Source organism: Pelodiscus sinensis, chromosome 5 (genome assembly GCF_052426305.1).
Source record: "Pelodiscus sinensis isolate ZL-2025 chromosome 5, ASM5242630v1, whole genome shotgun sequence".
Classification (NCBI taxonomy): Eukaryota; Metazoa; Chordata; order Testudines; family Trionychidae; genus Pelodiscus; species Pelodiscus sinensis.
Window position 1 is genome coordinate 125,306,072 of NC_143056.1, and position 23,561 is coordinate 125,329,632.

The following is a 23,561-nucleotide window of genomic DNA, read 5'->3' on the forward strand; positions in this document are numbered from 1 at the left end:
AATATCTACATCATTGATGAAGATATTGAACAGATATTGAAATCTTGATTTCCTTAACTACAACTGTTCAGCAATAAGCCACAAAGCCCAACCTTTCCTGTCCATACTCTCTGTACATGAGAGAAACACTACTATGCTTAACCTACTCACTCATTCAGAAACCCTATTGTCTGCATACTTTCAGGTAACCATTTAGCCTAGATTCATTCTACAAACACTAGCTGAAAATCTCATTCTGCAATTCAGGCTATGCCCTTAGATATTCTACACAGAGCAGAAAAGGGAACTAACATGCAGGGAATGTATTACTTATTTTTAATCATTACAAACCTTTCAAAAGTAATGGAAGACTTATGCCCAATAGTTACAGTACATGTGGCGAGTACACAGAGCAGAGTTAAGGGTATTAATGGAATCTTAGCTTAAAATTTCCTGAATCACAGGGGCTAAGATGCTTCAAATTAAAACATTCAGTGATGTGTTTGTTTTGTTAACATCTAGAGAGAGTTTCTGCTTTAACTGTGTCTTAATAGGCCATTTTTTGGGAAATAAAACTAATGTTTGGAATCATCATGATTATATGATGGACTTTCTAATTTGCTTAGTGTTGTGACATCACTCAGACAAAACACTAACATGCACTTGTCTGTGCCAGAAGGTGTCCTTTATTCTTGTGTAATTCTTTCTATCTGTGCTGATAAGTTCTGAAAATCTTGGTACAGGAGACAAATTGGAAGAGAGTTTCTCTTCTTTAAACAGAAACGTCTATAACAGAGTGCAGGAAGAGATTTGATACCAGTCTAGGAGTACAAAAAATTAGGGATTTGTGTGAGCCAAAGCAGAAGATTCAGCAAGAAACAATACAATGGGTCTCCATTTTTTGTTCAGAAAGTAGAATGGGAGAAGTTAGTCAAGAAAATGGAACGTGGTGGAAACAGGCACAGAGCTACAGACTACGAATCAGAGCATTGCTGGCAAATAGTCACCTGCAAATGTCAATCCTGCAGTCAGTGTGAGTGCTGAAAGTTTCTCATAAGATCTATACTCTTAGACCCACATGTGATCCCACACAGAATGAATCCACACACATGTATCCAACATGAGTCCACCCAGGTACATGTTCTTAAACATTACACTCACATCCCCACCTGTAAACGTCACAGCGACTCCTGTTTACACCCCTGACAATGCCCACAAATGTTATCTAGATTTGTACCTAAACATTACACATTGACACGTTCCTGTCTATACATACATAATTGCATACATGCCAGACAGCCAGGTTCTCCCATACATGTACATACCATCAGTACGCAGACACGTAAAGTCCATTCTTCTAATCACTACACATACGTCCCAGGCATTTATTCCACTTGTACAATCACATTCACAAATTATCTTGTGTTCCCAAATTCCCACACATGTTCTCTGACATAGGCATACCATCATGTGCCCTTACAAATGCATGCATGCTGCACAAGTGCCTCACGTATGCACAAACACACCCGCACCCCATATCTGTTTATCCAGATACACGCACCACGTCATGTGCCCACACAGAAGTCAGCTCATACAATGCTCCACACACTATTGGACCCTGTTGATGTAATAAGATATTCCGAGTCCTCCCCCTTCCCAATCTTCCTCTATGAAAATCCTACTGGACAATCTTGGGCATGGGTTGGAGTCTGAGATCCTCAGAGACACTGAGGGAAGGAGACCAAGCTGTGGAGAGCTCTTTGGAAAAGGAGAGTTGGCTACGGGATTGGAGAGAAGGTGGATATTATCCGTCTAGGCAGTGGACTCCAGCCCTGATTCAGATCCCACTGGGAGAGTCCTCACGCAGTACTATTCTCTGGCTGCAGCACCAGTTCTGGAGGGAGAGTGGAGAGCCCACAGTCCTGGGGAGGTGAAGAGGTGTGAATCAGTCCAACCCCAAATCAGAGTCAGACGATGACCTCTCCTCCGCCATCTCATGCACAGCATTCTCCAGAGGGGTCAGAGTGCCACCTGGAGTCATCCCCATTGGCTGGATGACTTGCTGTCTGCAATATGAGGGGAAAGAGCAGAGTCAGTCTGGCAAAAGGAGTTCCCAGGAGAAACTACATAATGTTACCGGAAGAACGAGGAGACTGGGGAACACTCATCACTGAGCACTCATGTCCTTCCCGAGAGACCTATTGGCACTTCCAGTTGGCAGCCAGGGAGAATGCTTTGTGGGTTACCAGTGCAGTAGAGGCCTGCTAGTTAAAGGAACAGGCCAGGTGCCAGCAATAACATCCCCATGTACCTTTAGAAGGAGTAAACCCATGAAAAGAACAAGGGACTGATTTTCAGAAGTTCTGGGCATCCACAACTTACACTGAACTTCCCACCGCTGAAGATATTTCCACTTGCAAAGCTCCAAAAGGCAGCAGAGAGAATCTCACAGCCCAGCAAATCAAGTCCAGGAATGGCTTGATTCCTCCTCTCAAGCAACCTGAAAAGCACCACCCTGCAGCAGGGCGTGCTAGGGTCCCACAAGTCCAGTCATGTTGGAATTAACAACTGGAGACTCCTGGAACTACCACTCTAAGCTCCTGCTACATTGGTTGGATTCTAGAATCTGATGGGCATTCCTGGCCCCATCTAGAATAGCCCTGGGCAGAGGCAGGTAGTGCTTACTAGCTGAACCACTGTCATTAGTGGTTAGTGCTAATTCTAGCACCAGGATGAGTTTCTCTCTCCTTTTGACACGCACGTGCCGTCAGCATTAAATGAGCTGCCTTGCTGCCATTTTCTTTCCCATCTTGGTGCCTTTTGAACTCTCTAGGTAGATCTTGGATCCCTGTCTACAGTGCCTCTGAATGACGGATGAGTGCTTACTGGAGGAGGCTGTCCTGTAGGGAAAGGGAATTGGTGCCATTGGCTGCCATCTGTGTCTGAAATGCTACTTTCTACTAGTAGCCAGGCAGGGGCAATGCCACCCTCTGCTAGCAAGCGCCCAGGCTGAACTCTGGGGAGGTGACAACCTCCAGATGCACTGGGGGGCAGATAACATGTCTACGTGGCAGAGCCGCAGGCTGTGTCTACACTGCAGGGGTTTTCCAGGATACTGGAGGGATCCCAGGAAAACCCTGCCACGTCCAGGGAATGTGTTTGCTCTTCCGCTATTTTTTGTGAGGAATAAGGACTCCTCCAAAAGAGGAGGCTTTTCTGCCATTTGGCCCCACCAGAAAAGCCTCTTCTGAAAAAACAATTGGGAAAAAAAAAGCTATGCAAATTTTTCCAGTAAAAGAGTGTAGTCTAGACCAGCGGTGCACAGCCTGTCTTCCTGGGGGGTTGCAGCGCCGGGCTGGGCGCCATTTTATTTTCCCGGCTCTGTGCCTGACGTATGCACAGTGGGGGGTGGGGGAAGTGGCAGGGGAGCAGACTGGCGCTTGAAATGAAAGGGGCCTCAACAAAATGTTTGTCGGATTTTTTTTTTTTTAATTGCTCAACCAAAGTTTTCCCAGCCCTGGGGGTCACAAATTAAAAAATGTTGAGCACCACTGGTCTAGACATCGCCTCAATCTGCTGCTGTCTCAACGACTTGGCTAGGGCCCCTGAATTCCTTTCACTGGGGTAACAGAATCCAGCTGTTAATGTATTCATATATTAAATCTTCCCTGACATCACCCGGAGCCCACCCCCCATGACTTTCCAGAGCCCTGGACAGCTACCAAATGCTCAATGCATGGAGGTGGGATTCCTCTCCTCCTCAAGGCATATGTTGTGTGCCCATTGAGACCATCCTACTGCATTGACCTGCCATAGTCATGTTTCTACGACAAACCTGGGTCTCTCCACTCCCAGTGTCTGACTGATACTAGCCGGCCTTTTTCTCCTAGTGCATTCCCATTGCATCCCCAAACCACACACATGCCCACTCTGTTATCTCTTCTGGTACCTGGACAGCTTGTCAAACATGTTAACCAGCTTCATAGCTTCATACTCCTTCTGCTCCTCGGTCATCCCTTCCATGGGGTTGGGGAGCTTTTCCTCCACACGCCCTGTCACTGGGTTAATGCTAAATGCGATGATGGGAGCAGGAAGTAGAGAAAAAGGGGAAGATAGAAAAGAGAAACTGGTTCACTGAAAATCAGGCTGTGTCTATGAGTCTACAATTGCCCAACAACAGAGTTGGCCACAGAGCACATGCACTCTCCTCCTTGGGATGCTAGCAGTGGTGGCATCACAAGGGACAGGTCATGCTCCACCGATCACACCAAACTCTCCTGAGGCAGGCGAGTCCTACCATGCCCTCCCCTCCTTCTTCAGCCACCACAGTGAGAATATGTCCCCTTCTCGTCACTTCCTTCCAGTGGCCTCCATCTGTTGAGACTTTACATCAATCTTCTTCCACATACATGTGGTCCGTGGGATTCCAGAACTGGCTGACCAATGGCCTGATTTGACATAGCCAATCCTATATTCAATCAGAGCTTGGTAGGTCTGGAGAACCCCCTCCATTCACCAGGTCATAGGGGACACTGCTAAGGACTGTGGAGGGGAGAGAGGAACGTGTTCATGTTGGCTAAAGACAGGGACCCAGCAGCTGGAGGTGGGGATGTCCTGAGCTCTAACCTCACTCTTACTGCACAGGCTGTCTCATCTCCATGCCTCTCCTGAAAGCTGAGTGGATACTGGCACCCTAGCGATGGGGGACATTCCTGGAAGGGGGGAGCAGGAAACGTAATTTTTGGATGGAATGCCATCAAATGAATTTTGAGTAGCGAAGAGGAGAAAGTGGGTGAAGCCGTGGGCACAGAGATGCAGGGAGAGGATGGGGAAGAGCTTAAAGGAACAGAGTGAGAAACATGGATAATGGGGTAGGAAGTGCACAGGGACAGGATGGGGAAAGTAGCTTGTGAGAAAGTAGCTGGGCATGGCGAAAGGGATTTGTGAGTGTGTAGGGAGGGACTGTGCGGGGAGGTGGTGGAGGAAAAGGGGTCCTTACTTGGGCTTAGCTTCCTTGTATTCCTCAGTGTCCGTGTCTTCATCCTCAGAATACTCTCCCTCTGCCCGCCCTCCTGCCATGAGGCCTCGTGCGGCCAGGAGCCCCGCTGCATTGCCGTATCCTGTGTACTTCACAAAGCGCGACACTGAGGGGAGAGAGACAGGAGAGTCAGCACATCCCCAGGCCGCCCACCAGCCAACCAGCCTTCCAGGGAAAGGCTGGGCTGGCTGAGAGAAAGTGACTGGTTTTAAACAAGAGGTCATGTGAAAGAGGCAGACGAGAAATGCAGCCTGTGGCACTGAGAGTCGTTACACTGCTCCTGAGTGCTCAAGCGGCAAGTTCAGCTCTGGGTCCTCCTCTCCCAGACAGAATCCCCATGTACCACTCCTCAGTCCTTCCCCTGGACTTTGTGACAGTGGAGCGGAGCGTAAAGCAAACGATACCAAATTTATTAGCTGTCTCCCCACACCTGGGGAGGGGCTGGACAATGGATCAGTGGAGCTACAGCCGCTGACAGCAGGTGTGACTATGGCCTAGCGTGTCTGTGAGGTGAGAAGAAGTGTCTCCTTGTAAAGTGTTTCATTAACCCCTAGCACTGCTCATCTATATGACGTGTCTATGAGGTGGGAAGGCAACTTTGCCTTCCCCATAGTGCATTCCTATACTACCTCCCCTAAGTACCGATTGTCTGGGCAGTGAGTCTGAGGGGTGGCAAGGTGCATCCTCTAGCTTCTGAAGGTCTGGTGTGGTGTAAGCTCTAATTGGCTTTTACCAGAAACTGGATTCCATGTCCTGCCGCTCTGGCACTCAGGCCCCAGAGACTCTCATCCATCCCCCAGCGCTTCCGTTACTCACCACTCTCCTTGCAGAGCACAAAGAGGAACTCGGCCGCACAGTGCTTCACGTCGGTGTCAATGTGCGTCATCAGACGCACGAGCTTGTTCCGCAGCAAGTTCCCCACCTCAGGGCGATTCTTCACATCCCGCAGCGGAGGCAGCACCTGCAAAGCCACAGCAAGAGGGATGAGGCTGGAACCGTGCAGAGATTTCCAGAGCACCTTTGTGCCACAATGCACTTTACAAATGACTGCACTACTGGGAAGGCAGCAAGTGTGCAGGCAGACATGGCAGATATTGTGGTGCTCATAGCCTTGGAGATCAGAATCGATATATGGAGGTAGAAGGGTGTCTGTTGTAGTAAAGTGAGGGCCTGAAACAAAAGCCCATGTAGCACAGGCCTGGTTTGAGGCCTGAGGCCTAGCTAACTATGGACAACACTTGACTACTATAAAGCAAAGCTAAGCTGTAAACAAAAGGCAGGCCTTTGCTCACAGAACTTGGCACGAACAGGGCAGAGAGTGCAAAACACTAATTGGTAATAGGCCCAGGTGTAGAACAGTCATTGGTACTGGTCATAGGTTGAAAGCACGTTCCAAAAGGATGGTACCACCAACTCATTAAAAAAGACCTTGGTACCCACACTCCCCACAGATACAGACACAGGTTCAGGAAAGGCTCTAAAATAACGGCATGATGGATAGAGATGTTCTAATCGAATTACAAGGTTCACAGTGATGGGTGGTATCTAAATAGCATTAGAGGGTGGTCTTTGGGGGCTCTCTTGGGGTCTGCTGTGGTGACTAACTGCACAAGTCCACCTGGCACACATCATTGTGCACACATGCATGCAGCCTTCTGGTTATCATCATCGAGAGAGCCAGAGACCAGTCAGGACACCACACCGGTAAATCCTACTACATCAGTGACCTTACTACATCTGTCTGCAGGCTGATGGTATCCATAAAGTTTGTGTTAGTCTCCCGGCTCAGAGGAATCAGGAGTTAGTATCATCTGGATTCTCGCTATGCCAGCATAGTACCTTAGCTTTGAGGAACTTCCTCGTCTGGCGGTGGACACGGGCACTCTCTGTCAGCAGGTTCAGCACAGGAGTTAGTGTCTCCTTCAGTTTGTGACCCTGTGAAAGAAACAACAGATCATCACAAGCTCATGTCATTCTCATTGTCTAGTTCCTAGCTGAGACAGATCACGAGATACGTAGAAAGAGACGAGGATGGGGGATTCCAGTTCTCTACCACGGCAGTGTTCCCACTGTACAGTACTCAAAGCTGGCAGCCTCTTTGCATTTGCTGTATGGCACAGGACTGCCAGAAACACACTGGAACTCAGGCGTGACAGCAGAAAGAGCTGGGAAGTCATGCAGCCCCCCCGAGAAAAACTCTCAGACTATCTCTGGAGATTGAAGACCACACACAATGTTCTTCTGCGTTGGTGACTTGTTAACGGATTTCCTTCATATAACACCTTTCTGTCAAAAAAAGACTGAGTACTTAACATGATTTTATTTTTGGCTTCAGGGAAAACTCAGATTACGATGCTGGAGTAAAAAGCCCAGGAATTTGAGGGGGAGGGTGGTATTAATCCATATGATCTGCCTCAATGGAGCCCACAAAAACTCCACCAACTTGCCACCTCAAAGTGAGAGCAGTGACAATCAGTCTTCAGACCTGCTGAGTTAGTCATGGAAAAGAAACAGCTAACCAGTAACTGAACACTGTCATATCCAAACAGCTGACTACCATACCCGTTAATTAACCAGTTCCAGGTCTTCCAATTCAACCAGCTGTTTCAGCACCCCGCTAAGTATCCCTCTCCCAGTCAGTCAGTTAACCAACACCCATCCAACCAATCTTACTATATAAACAGACAATAAATCTATTACTTTTTAATCAATAAGTTAACCACCCTACCGTCCAGTCAACCAGTAAACATACTCAAACACCAACCATAATGTTTTTGCCTCTCTCAAGAAAATATCTGTTACTGCTTCTATTCACGGTATAGCTACAAATGACTCTGGTGAATTCCAAACCAGCTATCACTTGCTGACATTCCTGCGGTCTCCTTGGGAGGTGTGTTTGGGTTTTTAATGGAGAAATCAGCACTGCTAAGGAGGGTGAAAGGGAAGGTACTGCATAGAAAGATGAATCAGCTGAACAGCATCTCTACTTACCCGGTCGAGTCTTCGCTCTAGGAAATCCAGCAGGACACTGACTGCATCCATGTTGACGCCCATGTACTCAAGCGAGCCTGGCCGTACTTTCGGGGTCAGCAGAACATCCAGACACATGAGCGGGAGGTTTCCCAAGAGGTTAACTGTGTGGCTGAACATACAGGGAGAGGAGGAACCAAGAGACATCCAGGCTCTGTGTTAATGTAGATCCTTTTACTCTCCAAGAAGCAAGTTTGTTTCTAACTTTTAGCAATATGAAGAGCTGATGGGTAAGATCAAAAACCATCATTTGCTGGAACCTGCAAGTGGACTCTTCTACAATCAAACCAATCAGAGGATGCACACACAAAGGTCAAATGTGACCTGATTTGGGCAAGTCTCTCAGCTTTCTCTCTAACAATTGTTAATGTCAATTGCACAACATATGACAATTGCACAATATGACTCAGGATAGAGATGTTAGTGCAGTTGTTTAAACTGGTAACCAATAAGCATGAGCAGAGGCAGCAGGTGAGAGCCACGGGACAGCAGCCAGCTCCCTGGGAGTATGGTGACAGGCAAGAACTAGTGCACACCAACAGCTGGCTCCTGGTGTGCACCAGCTCCCAGGGAGCCAGCTGCTGCCCTGTGCTGCTGCCTCTGATACAGGATGGCTTAGACAGTAGCACCTTCTCCTGTGGGCCAGAAGGTTATGTGGGTTCAAATCTTATGCCAGGACAATGATCTTCACCTGTGAAATTCTTCTGTCCGGTCCTCTCCATCAGCTGAAATCATCAGGCAGTGACGCAGGAGAGCACCCAGGCGTCGGTACAGAGCAGCATCTTCCTGGCCCCAAAAGAGAGAACAAAAAACCTGATTATGAAAGGGAACCACATATCTGCAGTCCCTGAAATTCTGGAGTCTGGTGTCTGCTCTGCCTCTCTATTGCTGTTCTGGTAACAGAACACTTCTTTACACTGAGGTCAGGTTCACATTAGACCTGGAAGGTTGAGTTAAGGCATGCAAATGCTCCCATTGGCCTCCTTTACTCCTCATGACTGCCAGGAGTACTGGCGCCGACCAGAGCTGCCCTGTGTTCGATTTAGTGCATCTTAATTAGACCCACTAAATCAAACGCCAGAAGATTGATCTCTGGTGCACAAGTGAAGATGTGGCCTAATACTGAGAACAATAAAATCTTGTTAAAGTGGAGTCAGAGGACTAACACACAAATCATGGAAATGTCCCCAGAATTCTCTTTCTGCTTCCAGCCCCACCCACATACTTGATCATTCTTTATATTGCTCCATATCCCTTCCAAGTTCTCCATCATGCTCCGGGGCCTAGCTAACTCCCAAGAGTTAGCCATCTGCAAACTCCATCTCATCCACTAGCTATTATAAAAGGCAGAAAAGGGCCGTGCCTTGGCTCTCCCGAAAGGAGAATTACATGAACGTTCTTCCCTCTTCTGGCACAGAAAATTTATTTTTAGTCATAAGAAAGTTTACAAAAATTCAGCGGTTTTTAAATGCTACAATTTGTTATGTGTTAACACTGGATAGGGCTGAGATAACAGAGTTGTCATCAAACTGTTCTAGAAACAAAGGCTGCTTCTGTTCCTACACATGTGTATAAAATATGGAGATATACCTATCTCATAGAGAGAGAAGAGACCTTGAGAGGTCATTGAGTCCAGTCCCCTACTGTCAGGGCAGAACCAAGTACCATCCTTGACAGATTATCCCTAGATGGCCACCTCAAAGATTGAACTCACAACCCTGGGTTTGGCAGGCTAACACTCAAACCACTGAGCTATCTCTCCCCTTGCAGTATGTAACTGAGTTCACAGACTGGTGGATGTACCAAGAACAGACATCACAGGAAGGAGTTACTTAGTGACTTCTGGGAAACTTACCTCATCCACCTCTCTCTTGCTGGAGTCAAACGTGATGTTGAAGAGCACCTTAAGGATCTCCATGGCACGCTCTGTCTCCTGGCGTGGCAGGGGTAGGGGAGGGCTCCCCTCACTGGCTACTTCATGGGGGTCCAGCCATTTTACCCCTAGTGTCAGCTCCAGGGTGTCTGTCATCAGGCTGATGCCCCTGAGCTCCTGGGCCAGCTGCTGCCGGATGTCCACCCTCAGTGCCGTCAGCAGGAACACAAGTCGCAGGTCAAAAAACTTGACCTCGTGGGACAGGTTCTTCTCGTTGTAGAGCTTGATGCGCTCTGTGAGTCCCACCACTAGCCGGGCCTCAGCTGTCAGCTCCTGTGCCCTAGGACTGCTGAAGACGATGTTGCAGAGGCATTTGAGGGCCTCCAGGATCACATCCAGGTCTGGGACCTCCCGAATGAGCTCCTCTGAGTAATCAATGCCAGCATGTCTGGCCAGGGTCTGCAAGCCTTCTCTGGTGGTAAAGGGGTCAAGGCAGCTTTTGTCCCGGGACAGGATGCGGATGCTTTCCAAACATGTGACTTGGCAGGAGGGCTGGAGCTCTCTCTCCAGGAACTTGATCAGCAGCTGGGCCATTTTCTGGAGGAGTAGGAAGGGAAAAAATGAAGACACAGCAAACAGTGCCTTAGCGTGCTGACCCATCAACAGCTGTTCTCACAAGTGGGCACTGTGTAACATACTGTGCTGAAACAGATAAGTGAGATAGAGATGAGTCTAGCACAGAGTTCAGATCAAGATATAAGCTTTCCGAAGCTCATGGGCAGTGTTCCCTCTAAGCTGAGCAGCAGCACAGCTTCACAGGTAATGAATCAATCCCGCCCAGTCAAAGGCTCAGGGTGCATGGAGCTCATCGACTGGGTGGGGCTGTGAAGCTGTGTTGCCCTTAGAGAGAACACAGCTCATGGATATTTGGCTCTAGTGTGTTGGTTCTGACCCACTTCTAGCACTAATGCATGGAGAGAAATACAGAATATTGGGGGGTAGCTGTAAAGAGAGTCTCTAGGGCAGACAGCGGATGGTACTGGGGGTGGAGGCGCAGGCTGAAGGCACTGAGGGAAGGATAATACGAGGTTAAGGGAAGGAAGGGGAATCTAGCTGGGAGGAGAAGAGGGTGGAAAGAAGGGAAAAGGTCTCACAAGATATATAGTAGAATATCACTAATTCTCACTCATAACAGGAAACTCATTGGCCCTGGTTCCCTGCTGGGATAAACTGGGAGAGCTCCCCCAGTACTGATTTACACCAATTGAGGTTCTGTCCCCATTGCGAACTGCTGATAACTTGCAGACCAGCGAGTTTAAGAAAACAAACAGCAAAAGAGCAAAGGCAATGCATCATACAACCCTGTGCAGTGTAGCTTCAATGCATAACAACACTTCAGATGACCCTAATGTTCTGCATATGTTGTCTGAGTAATGATGCCACAAGGATGACTACAGCTCACTCGCTGCCATTCAATCTGTGATGAAATGTGAGGGTGAGACAGCCAGCTGCCATAGGAGTGAATTTGGGAGACTGTGGCTCAGTGAAGTATGATATGAATCAGGGGCGTTTTGCTGTAAATGTTAAGCCTTTCTGGAGATGATCTGAAGTGAACTGAATGAGGAGGGGGCCTTGCAGAGATCGCCTGTATGAAGAATAATGATCATTTCTTGCTTTGTTGCCAGATAAGCACTCCAAAGTCAGGGTCCTTCTACCACCCCAAAAGAATGGTTTTTGATGACATTCTTGAAGCAGTTGAATTTATTTTATATTGTATATGTTAAAGGATATAAAAACCTTTATGAAAAACACCCTCCTCCCACCCCTCCTGACAAATAGTGTAGTATCAAAAACTTCACAGAGATCAGCTGGGCCTCTCCGTAATTGCTCTCCACCAAGTAGCTGGAGTCTGCATTGGTCCAGTGGTCTGTCCTAGTTTAAGGCAGGGTGATGTAACACAGGGCTGCCTCTGGTTGATCAGATTGCTCCTTTAAAAGCTCCTTGCCACAGGATTCACTGTTGCTTACTGATACCAAATCCAAGGGTATTTGCCATATTTCTTACCCCCCCGACTATGTACGGAACACTTCTGTGTGTAGACACAATAGACGTTTCCATCATCTGAGAGAGACCATAGTACATTTCTCCACTGTAGATAAAGGCCTCAGTGTGTCTATGCAGGTGCAGATTGTTTTTCTGGCTACCTGAGTGGTGGCAGAGGTATACCTCTGTGTATACCAGATTCTGCAGGCCACACTCAACTCTGGGATAATTCCAATGACTGCAGTGGAGTGACAGAAGGCATGAATGTGGTCTGTGTCAGTAGTGGTGGCAAGCATTTTTCTGTATGGTATGTCTGTTTAGATGCTGTGTGTGTGGCCGTGTGTACATGCATGCACACGGTGGGCATTTGTCTATGTGAGGGGTAGTGGCAGGAGCGTGGTCATGTGTGTATCAAAACTCAGAGTAGAGAGTGTGCCAGCAATAGAGACTCAGAGACAAGAGTGATTTTCTATTCCCATGGCTGAAACACGAGAGTATAAAAAGCCATTTCTTCAAATCAAGAACCATAAAAGACATCTTACGACAGAGCATTGAGCAATACCATGCCTGGCCCTGGGGAACAAGGAGAGGGACAGCAGATGTGGCATCTCATGCTATGCAGAATCTGCTCCTAGATCTGGAATGGACACTGTTGACAAACTGAGTCAGGGGACCACTGTTCTAACCTAGTGCTCTTCCACATATGACCTAAATCCCAATAAGAAGGCACATGTCACTTGGGGGAGGTTTTCTGTCTTTCACCAAGCCCTTTGGCATTCACTGCTCTGCATTCAGGTATCTCTGCGTGGCCATAGTAAGAAACAAAAGACATACTTTCCTCGCCTCCCGCTCTTCATCTTCAAAGGTGAAACACTGAGATTTCTGTGAAAACAAACCAGAAATTATCAGCTGCAAGAGGCAAAATACAGAGAGAAAAAAAATTGCTCTATGGTATACAAGGAAATGGTTCAGGGACAGCCATTGGGCTGCTTCTACCCAGCCATACACACAATATGAGGCCTAAAGGCCAGTAATTGAACTGAAACACAGCAATGAAAGAAGAAGTCATTCTTCCTGAAGAGTAGAGCCAACCCATGGAACTCACTGCTGCAGGAAATCAGTATGGCAATGTTTATAAGAGAATGTTACAAAGATTTAAGGTATTTACATAAAACAGAACATAAGTAGCTGAAGTCACTAAGAAACCAGGTAAAAAGTTAACAGAAATCAGGATTTGCCTGGAAAGTTCAGAAAATCATTTCTCCCGACACATTAACTAGACACATTATGGGGAGTGTCACCTTCCTCTGAAGTATCATGTAAAAGCCACTAAAAGAGGCAAGACACTGAGCTAGATGGGTCAATGGTCTTAGCCAGGGTTCCCAAACTTTTTGATACGGGGACCAGTAAATCCATTCACGAGCTTTGGGAGGACAGGTAACATTCGTTTGCATATTTGTATATTCATTAAGCAAATGATGAATATTCAAATAAGTTGTTTCTGGTCCTCCCAAAGCCCCCAGTGCCAGCATTAGCAAAGCTTTTGATACAGTCACCTACAATATTCTTGCCAGCAAGTTAAGGGAATATGGATTGGATAAATGGACTGTAAGATGGATAGAAAGCTGGCTAGACCAGTGTTTCCCAAACTTTTTACTTTAGTTGGAACCAGGTTTTTTTTAGTACTGTTTTTTGCAGCCCAAAAATATAAACACATATTAAAAAAAGAATGAAGATGAATAAATTTTCAGTGTTTCACCTGGCTGCATCCTCCACCCAGCCTGGGCCAGGGCTTGGGGGACCCGGCATCACATGGGCACTCCAGGAGGCGGGAGAAGGAGCAGACTGGGGGTAGGGTATCTGGCTAGGAGGGAGGGTGCAAGGAGGGGTAGGGTTGCCAGGTGTCCAGTTTTGTACTGGACAGTCTGGTATTTGAGGGTTCTGTCAAGGAAACAAATTGAGAAAGTACCGGACATATGAAATGTCCGGTATTTTCTAATTAGGTAAGTTTTATTATTATTAGGTGTATCAGACTGTAGCTGCGAACTGTCTGGCTGGTAGATGTGCTCATGCTGCATGAGTGTGTCTACCAGTCAGGCAGTTTGCAACTACTCGAGGGAGGCTATGAGGGAGGGGGGGAGAAATGGAATCCCTGGGGTCGGACTCACTCGTGTGCCTGGGTCAGTCCCACTTCCCGCCGACCGATTTGCTGCCCCTCCCCCCGCTTCTCCTCCCAATCTCCCCCGTCCAGCCCTGCCTCCAGCGGCTGGTTCTCCCATTCTCCTCCTCATAATCTCCCCCCGTCCCCCGTCCAACCCTGCTTCCGCTGCCCGCCTGCCCCGATCTCCGCTGGACAGCCCCACTGCCCCCAACCCCGCTTCCACCAGCCGCCCGCCCCTCCCCCTGATCTCTGCCAGACAGCACCGCTGCCCCCAACTCTGCTTCCCGATGGCCAGTTTCCCCACACACACACCTCCTCCCAGCCCGCCCCGCCCACTCCCCTCCTGGCAGCCACGCTGAGGCCCGGTATTTTTTTCCTGCGGCCCAGAATGGGCTGCGGCCCATAGTTTGGGAAACGCTGGTCTTAGCCTGTATGATGGTTCCTTGTTCTTATATACATAGGAGACAGTTCTGTGTCATAAAACGTTACCCAGGGTTACATAGGCTCAAGGAGCCAACCCACAGGCACTCCACATGTTTCCACTCAAATTTAAAACAATGGAAGTGGGGGGTGGGTCACATCAACTGGATATAGCATTACAAGCCCTTTATACATGGTTGCAATTAGGGTCCAATCCAAGAGCTGATGAAGTAAATGAAAAGACTCCCATTGAATGTAAGGCACTTTGCATCAGGCCCCTATATCCTGGAGTTTGCATTACATTTTATATGACCACTTACATACTCAAACTATTCTCCACTCATTCTTCTGCTCCATGTCATCTGCCCTCCTTCTGTTTTCTGGATGTACAAGAACACATTTTCCACCACTCATGCCTGAGGTTTTTTCTTGCATCTTCCATCCTAGGTTGTCTAACAACCATAGTGACCCAGGGTGGTTCCTGGTGTGGGATCCCGCAGCAGGGTTAGCTCTTAATACATTTAAAAAGTTGGTGCGCATCAAGGGAGACTCCATGGCTATGTCTACACTGGCATGATTTTCCGGAAATGCTTTTAACGGAAAAGTTTTCAGTTAAAAGCATTTTCGGAAAAGCGCGTCTAGATTGGCAGGATGCTTTTCCGCAAATGCACTTTTTGCGGAAAAGCCTCCGTGGCCAATCTAGATGCGCTTTTCCGCAAAAAAGCCCCAATTGCCATTTTCGCGATCGGGGCTTTTTTGCAGAAAACAAATCTCTGCTGTCTGCACTGGCCCTTTTGCGCAAAAGTTTTTCGGAAAAAGACTTTTGCCCGAACGGGAGCAGCACAGTATTTCTGCAAAAGCACTGACAATCTTACATGACATCATCAGTGCTTTTGCGGAAATTTAAGCAGCCAGTGTAGACAGCTGGCAAGTTTTTCTGCAAAAGCAGACTTTTCCGCAAACTTGCCAGTCTAGACACAGCCCATGTGATCTGGGACAACTGATTCCCGGCTTGTGCCGAGTCCCCTCTGCTGCACTTCTGCTTTTTAAATGCATTAAGAGTGCGGGGCAGAGTTCCCCTGCTTATCAACTAATCGTCTAGTTCAGGGGTCTCCAAACTACGGCCCGCGGGCCGGATGCGGCCCGCGAGGCCCTCTCGTCCGGCCCGTGGAGACTGTGACGGGGAAGAAACTCCCCGCACTAACAGCCCCTCCCCTGGAGAAGCGCCGAGCGGCGCAGCGCCGCGGAGCTGGGGCGGGGAAGAAACTCCCCACACTGTCAGCCCCTCCCCCGGAGAAGCGCCGAGCGGCGCAGCGCAGCGGAGCCCAGGGGAAAGCCCACGGGGAGGGGAGCGAGGGCGCACAGCCGCAGGCGCGGCAGGCGAGGAAGGCGGCAGGACCCAGGAGGAGAAGGGGCAGGGACGCCAGGGTAAGCGGCACGCCCCATGCGTGCCGGCTCAAAAGGGGGAGGGGCCGGAAGGACAGGGGCGGCCGGCACTCACTTTCTTTTGGGCAGGCAGCCAGGAGAGGGAAGCCGGAGGAGCCAGCGGGACGGAGGAGGGACTCTGGACCCGCGCAGCCCTTGCCCTGGGCAGCGAGACTCGCCCTGCGGACCGACGGCCGAGCCCGGGCTCTGCGCGTCCCTCACAGCAAAAGGGGTTGGGACTTGGCGTGGACAATTGCTCCCTATTGGCCAGTGCGTTCTTATCCTATTGGCTAGCTCTCTCATGAGGTCTCTAGTGGGCTGGGCTCTATTTTGGCATCCAGGAAACAATTTCACCATTCACACTAATACAGGTGTTCATGTGTAGTGTATCAATGTGTTATTAAATAATAACTGAATAAAATAATATTAAATAAATAATTAAAAACAACATCCATGTTTTGATTGTTTTTTATTTGGACCTCAAGTGTGTAGTCGGCCCCCGAACTGCTGTTTGATAGTTAATGCGGCCCTCGGGCTGAAAAGTTTGGAGACCCCTGGTCTAGTTGATGGAAATTCCACTGACTACTTGATTAGTTGATTAAACTAAATTTAACATCCCTACTTAGCACTAGTGCTAGTTCTCTTTCCTGGCCTGTCAGGTGGTTCAGGTTTTCAATAAGCAAGTTTAGAAATTTGCCAGTGTGTCCAAGAGGGTCTCGGTTTCTGGTTGCATGGCAATTTTAACACACAATAGACCTCTTTATTGTCGAAGTCTTGTGTTTTTTTCTGTAAGGCAGCTGAAGGCAGCAGTATTATTATAAAGGCTAAGATGGCAATGGATCATCAGAATTCCATTCACAACACACCTGCTACAGCATGTGGTGGTGCATTTAAACCACATACAATAGGCAGCATGGAAGCAGCTAATTTCATTCTACGACCTTTCCATTCTTCTCCTGACCCTACAATTTTATATCTCAAAAGTTCCTCTTCCTTCTTACTCCTGATGATTCTGTGCTTTTTTTTTTTAACTGAGTGGCAGGCAAACAGACAGAATGTATGTATTTTATTCCCCATCTGGAGCCTCCTATCATACTCACGTCATCTCTTGCTCCTCTATTGCTTCGACCTTATCAATTAACCTGATGTTACACTCTCTTCCACATCTGGCTTTTTTCAAATGCTGTCCCTACATTCCCTCACAAGCAGGTTAACTTCATTTATACACCTAGTCAAAATTACAGGTACTGTTGCTTTGATGCTTTCCCATCTCTGTAGCTCCAGTCAAGCCCTCTACGCTACTCAAAACTCTCTCAAGACATTCCCTTCTTCTCAACTCACTTTTTGATAAAGCTTCCAAGGAAACCGAGTTCTAACTTTTTGAAGCTGGGGCACTGGGCCAGATCCCAAGGTGTTACGAAATGGGGGGTTGGGTGGGTATGACAGTGGTGGCTTTCTACCTCTACCCCTACTCTTGAAGGCAGAAGGCGACTGTTTTGGTCCCTGGCGCAAATTAGAACAGATTGAGAGTTGCTCTAAGGCCAGGCTAGTCATTCCAAAACTGCAAAGCTTCCTCTCTGCTGGCATACCCACTGCCCCTGGAAGGTGTTATCAAGAACATGTGATGCAGTAGAGTTGCCTATGCAGACTTCATGCCACCCAAGGATTCCCCTATGCAAAGGGAATCCTCAGCTACCCTGTCAGAGCAACAGTCTTCCCTTTGCCCACCTGGGGATCTACAGAGAGGATGAAACAGGAGCTGAGAATCTGACTTTACATCTTCTAATTGCCTGCAAAGGACTATGTAAAAATACAGTGCTGCATGTTAATAAGGAATAATAAAAAGCTACTAGCGGGCACTGCTTTGTTTACCTAAAAGGTCCATAGCTACTGAGCCTCACGGCTCCCACTGACTCCGGTTTGCCATTTCCAGCCAAGAGGAGCCACAATGCTCAGTGGCCATGGACCCTTTAGGTAAAATAAGTGGCACGGGCCCGCTAGCAGCTTTCCCAAATCAGGCTCACGGCCCACTATGAGAAACACTGCTCTATAGTTTTGATTTTCAAATAATTGGTTAGTTATTTTAGCCTAGTACTGTGTATAACACACATCTAACTCCCTGTCTGACCAACTGACTTATTTTAAAAGACTACAATACAGTAGTAGAGAAGTTAGTGTGTGATCCAGGTATACTGTGTGTCCATCTATATCAGTACCCAGTTATGCCCCAAATCATGCACGTATTGCTCATCCATTCTTTTTTATTGATACATAGTGCTCACTACTGCACTGTTTCACCCATGCACTCTCTAGTCTATCTAGATATTATGTGGTTCTCGTTACAATAGTATCTGAGCGTGTCAATTATTTACCACATGTTCTTTAGACACAAATGGTTAGCATATGAAAACATTCCCCCTCTCTATAGGTTCTTGTAGCTGTGCATTACTACTCTGAGTCACTTTGTAATGGAAATCGTTTTAAATGACATATCAACGATCAACAAGGATCTCATGTCAACTTTACCATACACTGCAGAGTTTTCGGATGCATTGTTTAGAAAATGTTTTCATCTGGTCTTTGGTATCATTCACATAGTCTCTCAATAATACAGGGCCAAATCTAACACCATGTCTCCACTTACTGGGAGATCAACACTCTGGCGATCTATCTTCCAGGGTTCAATTTATCGGGTCTAGTAGCTGGAATTGTGTACCTTAAGCTGACCTACAAATGGGGCCTACGATTTTTCCAGGGTGATTATATGTAATTTAGAACCTATCAACATGTAAAAATAGTTCAAATTGTTCCTTCCAATATATATCTTCTTCCACTGATCCACAGTGACTTTCTATTACCTCCATGTTTCTCGATTGCCTACTGGCATCTGATTCAATATCCTCCAAAGTCAGTGATAGGCTTGCCAGGGGGGATCTGGCCTGTTGTGGGGTCCCTCGGGAATTTCTGACATGCTTTTGCAGCCTTGAGAGACTACATACATTTCTGTCATCTGCAAATCTGGCCTCCTCCATTGTTCACAACATCCTTTATAAATACAATTGAATTGTTCAACATGAATTCTTCACTCACCCTAATGTTAACTCCCTTTCATGCCCACATGTTAAAAAGAATATGTCTGGGGCAGGAATCTCCCTTCCTCTTAAGACTGACACAAAGACATTGCCTCCACTTCTCTGTAATGTCTTATCCTCCTCGAATGTTCCTTTTGCTCCCTGGGGGACTAGCTGACTTGCCAACTCTCTCCCAGGCTTCCTGTGTCCAACAGACTCTAAAAAAAAGGCTTGGTATTTGTTCTGCTATGTTTAGCAATTTGCTCTTCATGTTTCCTTTGAGCGTCTTAATTTCTCTTTTATTTCATCTGCCACGAACTGTATTATTTCTGCTGTATGTCACTTTTATGGGGTTTTGCTGTCTCTTCATTGAGACTTTCACTGGATTAAAATTGCCCAGCCGGAACAGATGTAACACGCACATTTTTTTCCTGGAAAAAGACACTTGTGCAACAATATTTGCAGCTTTCTCTGCTCGCTTTCCACCTACTTCAGCGTGATGCAGAATGAGTCATTTTGCTCTGCTGGGCCAAATTCATCCCTAAGGTAGCTCTTTTGAAGTGAATTTCACCTGCACTGGCTTATTAGCTCCTGAGCTGAAAATGTCATGTGTGTCTATTCTAAAGGGGCAACCCCTTTGTGCAATGTTTTGAAACATTCCCAAGCTAATAGCAGCAATTACTCAGTCCTACCAGTTTTCTTCTTTTCACACCCTATTTTTTATTCCTTTTGCCATCAACTTTCAGATGAAGCATATGTGGCAAATCCCTACCGTTAACATGCTCCCTTCATTATTTGTAGTTGTGAACCATAATAATTCTACTACATCCATAGCTTGCTCCCTAGGCCTCAGATGTTACCTCCTAATCTTCCTTTACCATAAAGGTCTCTTCCTTGCTATCTCTTTAGTCCCTGCGTCTTCATTCATTTCTCTGACATGTTTCCCTTGTACCCTTGATGCTAAAAATCTGAGCTGAGTGCTTCACTTCCAATACACAAGGGAAGCAGGATGGGGAGATGTTTACTAAATGCTCAGGATCAGTCACTGTCAAAACATACATGCAGGAATCACTGATGCTACAAATACAAAATGTAGCTGCTAAGCAGGTTAATGGCACTTTTATTGAAGTGACACACAGGCAGATGTAGGTAGAGGAGACAGACAGGGACAGCTGGCTGGCAAGAAATCCCACAGCATGGCTTCCCCAGCCAACCTGCTGCCAGACACGTAAACATGGAAGCTGAGCACTGGCACAGGCCTAGCACAAACCCAACACTCACCTCCTGGTTGTAGATCTGCAGCACCTTGAGGATAGCGTCTTGTTCTCCGTTTTCCACAGTCTCTACCACATTCTTGAGTTCCATTGCCCCGGCAGGTTGGACAGGGACTGGAACGCTATGGGGTGGAGTGGGCAGGCTTGCAGCGTTGCTGGATAATTACCCGGATAATTACGGATGCACAGGGACCTTGACACACAGACCACAGGAAGGAAGAGGGGAGGAGCAGAGAGAGAAAAGCAAGTGAAATGGCTCACTCTATTACAGCCAAAGGGCAGAGCAGATGGATGACCCCAATAAAACCAGGCGCTAACTCCCTCTCTTCTTCTCTCCCTTTAATCCTCTCTCTCCCTCTCTTTACTTTCCAATGTTTAATAAACACCCTCCCACCAACACACTTAGGAAACCCCCCTCCCTTCCTCAGTGGGAAGATTAACACAGAACAGATAACTGCAGCTCCCTGCAGCCCTCCCCTTCCACCCACTGTCCTGATTTCTGTTCCTGCACAGCAAAAACCCAGAAATTTCTTTGTGGAATAAAAGAGATGCACAAGAGAGCAAGACAGACAGACAAGCCCCATGCAGGCTGGGTTAAGGTGGAGCTGTCCTTTAAGGTGGCACGAAGAAGTCCGTCAACTGAAAGCACATTAATTTTGTTTTGTTTGTTTACGAAAGAATCTAGCACTCTGAGGCATCTGTGTAGGTCTGTAACTGGGGAAGATGAATATGCCAAATGCATTATAAAAATGCCTGGCTTGATGGATAAAAGGCCACTGTTGTCCAACATAGGGGCAGCGGGCTTCTATCATTCCTGACACGAATGTGTTTTACAATTATAGTAAATAATTAGATGTGCATTTATATGCCAATAATACTCATAGATTCTTTGGGGCTAGGCATTTGGCTGGTTGTAAAGCACTTTGTTGACGGACAGCGCTGAGAGAGATTGTTAATATACTACACTATTGAATATGATTCCATAAGGCTGTGTAGGGTAATATTTTCTATAGCTAGATTTCAATTCTGCACTAAATATTGAGGGTGTAAATCCCCCAATAAAGCCAAGGTCTTGAGACAAGTCCCATACACCTCTCTCCCCACCCCAATTCAGAAGCTCCACCTGAAACTCATTGCGTGGTGGGCACCAATTCTATGGCACTGTCACAATAAAGTTTAAGGGTGCCTACTGGCTGCCCAGCATGATGCTCCCCCTGAAGTTTGCAAGCTACTAGGACGGCTGAGGAAGACAGAGAGGAACACAACTCTCAAAACCACAATAAAACCCCAAACTCCTCAAAAGAGATCCCATGGAAATGTAGACATTAAAGCTGAAAAAGGCAGCTCATCTCTAATCCACCCCCTTTGGGCCAATACAGGATTGTTCACGACAATGTACTTTCCTTCCAACTCCAAGCTTCTAGCACTTCCCATGGGACTAGAACACTTCTCTCAAACCTCGCTATTTGGATTTTGTTCCTGTTTTTCATCTTGCATTTTTCTGTTTAACTCATGAGAAGTTCTCCCCACCCAATACCAGTCTCTTTTTGATGCCCACATCCACCAAAAATGTATAGATGCTGGTCTTTGTGCTGCTCCCTCTAGTTCCAATTCTGCACCAATTACACCTGAACTTAACTTTAGTTCTGTGAGCAGTCCTTTCAAATCAACTGGACTCCTAAAAATTCTGCATGGGGGTAATGCCTTTGCAGGTTCAGGGCCTGTAGTCATACACATTTCTGTCTTTTCATCTTTCATAGTAAATCAGTCTTTACAGAAATCCTCATCAATTTGGAAGGACAGGATGGGACAAATGATAACTAATTTGCTAAAAGTAGAGACCGTACCTCTTCAATACTGAGGGATGGTCACAGAAGCAAAATGTCCTGAAACAATTAACAATAACTATTATAACAGTTTTCAGAGGGGTAGCCCTGTTAGTCTGTAATTTAAAAAAACAACAGCAGTTCTGTGGCCCCTAAGAGACTAACAAATAGATTATACCATGGCAATAATTATCAGATTAGCTTTATTTTAAACGATAAAACGTTGCTAAACTGGTTAAAACAGCTCTACCTTCCAGAGTAAAGAAAAGGAGTGTAAACAAATAGTAGGAGCTAATAGATGTTACATAGAAAATATAATAAGCACATTACCTTTACTTTAGTTTTCCTTGCTTAGGTTTCTTGCTTTATTTCCTGAACACTGCAGCTTGTCTCTCCCCCATCTCTCCAATGTAAGCGATTTGTGCAGGCAGCTGCTTTGTTTAAAAAAAGCTGGATTTTGCAAGCTCGAACGCTGGCCGGCCGGCTCAGGGTGGAATGTGATAGCATTTACCCTGTCGGGATGCTGTTCCCAGGGTTCAGGGATGGGGCACCAACTGGGGAAGGTCTTAATCTCTCTTCCCGCCTCCCCACTGTCCAAGGGTGGAGGGAAAGAGTCTATGTAACTCATACGGAAGTTAGGACCGTGCTGACATCCGACAACCGATTCAGAATGGGGGTGGGGATTGCAACAGGTCGGAGAGAGAAGACGATACAGTAGTACAGACAAAAGAAACGCTGTATTACTGGAGGTTTGGAAATCGGGGGAGGGGCAGAGATAGCTTCCTGCGATCAGCCATAAGAATTTTCAACAACGGATGCAATATGGAAATATTTTAGGTGCTGATCATCCACCCTTCTCTGGCAGGATTAATGACAAAGAAAAATCGTCTCCTCTCCATTGTCTGGTGGGAGTCAGATGAAAGAAATTCTTAGAGCAAAATAATTAAGCGGGGCTGGGCAAACCTGTTCTTTGACTATGTTTTTCTCCTATTGTTTTTTTAAAATATTTCATTGAATTTTGTGTAATATTTAAGCTGTTAAGTATAAAATAGCAAACATAGAAATAAGAAGGAATGTGCTAAATGTCACTGCCCAATCGCTGTTTTTCGGTTCCATCCCTTCTGGCTAGCTGTTCATTCTTGGTGCTCCAGTTGTGTTAATACTAGCTACCAGGCACACTACCTTCCTCCCTGAGTGGTCCTACTGATGAAGCTAACGCCTAGATCCCGCCATTTATTCCCCATTACTGGAACTTTGCATGCTTCTCAGCAGGCCCAGGTGGCTGCTCACATGGATCAAATTGCAGGCTCAAGGGCTAAATAAATAATATGTTGTTGTGTGAAACAGACACAGGAAGTTTAGGCCAGGATGTTAACTTTATTAAAATAAGCTACAGAAATGCTTTCCGTTTAATTGAAACC

General features: G+C 46.8%; 1 protein-coding gene across 2 annotated transcripts; it reads right to left on the reverse strand.

The window, feature by feature from the left end:
• Positions 1-292: 292 nt before the first annotated feature.
• On the reverse strand, positions 293-22,814 carry RIC8A (RIC8 guanine nucleotide exchange factor A). 2 transcript variants are annotated; one of them, XM_075928363.2, is made up of 11 exons: positions 22,471-22,814; positions 20,322-20,507; positions 12,798-12,845; positions 9,902-10,517; positions 8,739-8,838; positions 8,009-8,159; positions 6,857-6,952; positions 5,834-5,978; positions 4,979-5,123; positions 3,929-4,048; positions 293-2,045 (listed from the first exon to the last, which is right to left on the reverse strand). In XM_075928363.2, exons 2-11 carry the CDS (start codon positions 20,403-20,405, stop codon positions 1,925-1,927), a joined length of 1,626 nt encoding a protein of 541 aa, XP_075784478.1. In that variant the 5' UTR covers positions 20,406-20,507; positions 22,471-22,814; the 3' UTR covers positions 293-1,924. The 2 variants fall into 2 exon arrangements, with proteins under 2 accessions (XP_075784478.1, XP_075784479.1); XM_075928364.2 differs by having other exon boundaries at positions 8,739-8,833; positions 9,903-10,517; positions 22,471-22,811.
• Positions 22,815-23,561: the final 747 nt, after the last annotated feature.